We start from the raw sequence: 3,914 nt of genomic DNA, 5'->3' as shown, positions 1-3,914 counted from the left end.
ACAGAGATCTGGAAATGACAGCTGCAAAAAGGGCCTATTCAAACTCGAAGTCCTGCTTTTAGCCTCTTAGACACAAAATGAAATATGAACAGTTATCCTAAAATATTATTTTTGGATTAGAGAGATGAACATACAAATATCTGAGAAGCAGAAGTAAGTTCACGGTGCATACATAACTAAGCTCACAGGGGTTTTCAGGAATAACAGCGCAATTATGGTGGTTTTATGGCAACTTCTGCAACTAGCAGAGTCTCCATGGGTGAGAAAGCTGAATGGTCTTATTGATTCTGACAGTCACATTTTTTGTCCCTTTGTTTTTCCTTCTCTTTTCAGAACTCTCCTTGCTCCAAGTCATCGAAAAACCAAGATGTTGGTCTTACTGGCTTCGATCTTTGTGGTCCACATCGCCACGGCCATCATGCTGTTTGTCTCCACCATTGCCAACGTGAGTATTGGCCTGTAGTTCACGCATTCACTCAGAACTTATTCCAGTATTTACATCAAATGCTGCAAAAGATGCTTCGGCCACCGCCCCTGCCCTTTGTGAACGAAAAGTTTCCTTGGCATGGGCAGAAAATAAGGACACACTTGCACTTCAAGCTATGAAAGTGCAAGAGGGTAAGAGTCAGTTCTCCTTGAGAGAGTCTGCCAGGACTGCAGGCATCTGGAGGTGGAGGACACAGGGAAGCCTCTTTGATGTCCAGGGGCCACTTCTGGGGAGACAGCTAGGAGGACAGCGGGCTGGGTGGGCTGTCTCTGGGGGAGAGAGGGCCGGTGAGAAGAGCATGGGCATGCATTTCCCCCTCGGTGGGAAGGACTCGCTCTGGCAGGCTATACTGGGACACCCATTGGGTAGGTAGTTTCCTTCTGGAACCTTGGTGGGAAGGGTCAGTGGAATAAGATGACAAGAAGCTTTGGTGGCCAGACTAACCCATTCAAGTTTTGAGCAGTGAGTAGCATGTGAAAATGGATTTTTGCAAGATCAACTTGGTTCCACTGAATAAACTCAAATAAAATGCCGGAGAACTAGCAGGAACTTTTTCTTTCTGAACCTTGGGCTACTCTGACCTCTAGTGGTAGCTCAGAGCACCCAATTTTTTTTTTTTTTTTTTTTTTGCTTTTCTCAAAAAAAGAAAGAAAAGAAAAGAAAAAAAGGAAAATACCAACAAATAGACAAAACAGCTCTGTGGACACAAAACCCAGACCACCAATCACTATACAGGCAACTGATGGTTCTAGAATCTATTTAGGTCATTGTTACAATGACAGCATAAATGGGTTTTAAATTTCAGCTAGAAGAGTTTTGTCAGCATTGATGGTAACAACTGTGATCAGACTCAGCACCAGCCCAGGTCGGGTTTAGCCTCTGATTCAACTATTCTGTCATCCACCCCTGAGTTGATCAGGACAATAGGTTGAGAAACAACTTCAAACCATATTAACCAAATTGCTGAACATCTGAATTAACACCCCTTAAGTAGGGCAAGGCACACAGCCATTTATTTAATCCAGAGCAAGAAGTTGCTCCTGCTGGACCCTATCCTTCCAGGGATGTGCATTTTAACAGGCACACTGTGTGCACAAAGCTGGGTGTTTGTTCTGTCGACCATTCTAGAAGGTTAAGTGCTTTTCTTGGCCAGGTAGAAGGAACCCTTGCAGTGGGGTGAGCCTGGGGCATACGGCATGGTCCCATTTGGATTTTGAGCTGCCCCCACAGCAAAGCTTCTACCATACCGCCCAACTTTGCAGGGTGTGACAAAGTTGAACTTCCTGTTGAGAGGAAGATTGTTCATTGACACCCAGGTTCACAGCATTTTCTTAGTTGTTCTTGTGTTTCTTATTATCTCCTTCTATTTTTCTTCCTTCTATTTTTCTCTTATGAGCTGAGCTCTTACATGGGTCCATCTTGATCAGGGTTTGAATTATGCATACTGAAAATCAGTTTCCTCACCCACATTTCTGTTTCTTAAAAGCTTAACATTTTAAACGATGGGTTAGTTTACTTTCTTTTTAAGCTGATGAGAAATATGAAGCCCAGAGAGGCAAGGAAGTACTTCTCCCATCACCCAAGCTTCTCTTCTCCATTAGACCCCTTGTGACTTCTGTTTTAGTCAAATCTTATTTCAACCAAGAGATAGGTTGCTTGGCCACATTTATAGCTAACCATGGGGTCCTGTGTAAGATTTGGTCCTGACAAGAGCTGTTTTTTCTTTTTTATTTCACAGCAGAATGGTCGGTTTCTAACCAACATTTTGTTTCCTTCTGGCTGCAGGTCTGGGTGGTTTCTGATTTTGAAAAAGCATCAGCAGGCCTTTGGAAAGTCTGTACAGGTAGCAGCTGCAATGCAACTCTGCCATATAGCAATCAAGGTATGTGGAGATGGTGTCCCCCTCTGTGCTGACGACTTAGGGAAAGTCCCACCTGGGGGGTGTGTGTGTGTGTGGGGGGGGGTGCCTGGTGAACTACATGCTCTTTATTTCCCCGCCCTGTGTCCACAGACGCCCTCAAAGCAGTGCAGGCCTTCATGATCCTCGCCATCATCTTCTGTGTCATCTCCCTCGTGATCTTCGTGTTCCAGCTCTTCACCCTGGAGAAAGGAAACCGCTTCTTCTTCTCGGGAGCCACCATGCTGGTGTGCTGTGAGTATCTCAACTTTCCTACAGATCTGACCTTGATGCCTTCGGCATGTGGCTTGGTTAAATGCCTGATACAGTTTTCTCCCCTGGTGGTGGTTTTGTATTTGAGAGCCCCTGATAGCTGCCTGGTTCAAAGCCCTCATCTGTTCCTGGGCTGGGGTGTGGGCATCCCTATCATTTGTATATGACTCTTGAGTAGGGCAGGAAAGTGCGAGTCCTTGGAAAGATGGGCCCACTACTACAATGCACACAATTATTGCCATTCTTTTTTTCCTCTTAAAGATTTATTTATTTATGCATATAAGAACTGGGGTACAGGCCAGAGGTGTTGGGGGGGGCGAGAAGATTCACCAGAGACAGAGTGGGAACAGAACAGGCAGACTGACTGAAATACACTGCTGAGGGGAGCAGCAGGCAAGTCAGGAGAGGTCTGCTGCACCATGGGGGTAGCTCCCTGGCTGGGGATAGAACTTGCGCTGCAGAGGCTGTGCATAGCTTCACAGCGCTGTGCTTAACCTCTTGTGTCACCAGGGAGGCCCCAATTATTGCCATTCTTACTCCTCCCAGTGCACACAGTTCAGTGGGAGGCTATCAGTTTGTGCCCCACTGGGCATCCTGACTGTAGATGGGAGGGCTGGGTGGTGGATGTGAGCTCGTGTGATACAGCCACGTGGAACATTGCAGATGTGAGTCCAAACACCTGGAGCGTACCAGTGCAACCCCCAAGCTTGGTTCTGGGCATATCAATGCAACTACTGGCTGGGACCAGACAACCAAATTTCATTTTCCCATTGTCACTAGGATCATCTAAAAATTATACAAACTTTTTCTCGGCTTTAATGTTAAAACAAATCCGGAAAAACAAAGCATCTTTTTCCTCCTGCAGGGCTGTGCATTCTGGTCGGTGTGTCCATCTACACTCATCATTATGCCAATGGTAAAAGTACATTCACGAAAAGTCACCATGGATACTGCTTCATCCTGACCTGGATCTGCTTCTGCTTCAGCCTCATTGTCGGCATCGTCCACCTGGTCCTGAGAAAGAAATGAGGCCGAATACATTTATGGGCATCTGGGGGGTGGGGATGAGGAAGCAGTTGAATGTGGGAGGGAAATGGAAGTTTCTATGCAAGAAAATCCAGGATAGGGAAGGGGGACAGGGGAGGGGAATCCAGGGTGGGAGAGGTTGAAACCCAAACTGTTACAGAAAAGTTCTCTACTCTTGAGCCAAGCCTTGGGAGAAAGTAGCTGGCTAGTACTTCCATGCTCCCTGGAAAG

General features: G+C 46.3%; 1 protein-coding gene across 1 annotated transcript; it reads left to right on the top strand.

Moving 5' to 3' along the window:
* Positions 1 to 367: 367 nt before the first annotated feature.
* EMP1 (epithelial membrane protein 1) lies at positions 368 to 3,686 on the top strand (the record flags this gene model as incomplete). The annotated part of the gene is made up of 4 exons (XM_084255719.1): positions 368 to 445; positions 2,273 to 2,369; positions 2,499 to 2,639; positions 3,523 to 3,686. 4 exons carry the CDS (start codon positions 368 to 370, stop codon positions 3,684 to 3,686), a joined length of 480 nt encoding a protein of 159 aa, XP_084111845.1.
* Positions 3,687 to 3,914: the final 228 nt, after the last annotated feature.

The sequence above is a fragment of the Talpa europaea genome, assembly GCF_964194135.1.
Source record: "Talpa europaea genome assembly, chromosome: 15".
Classification (NCBI taxonomy): domain Eukaryota; kingdom Metazoa; phylum Chordata; class Mammalia; order Eulipotyphla; family Talpidae; genus Talpa; species Talpa europaea.
This window is presented reverse-complemented; position numbering and strand designations above follow the sequence as displayed.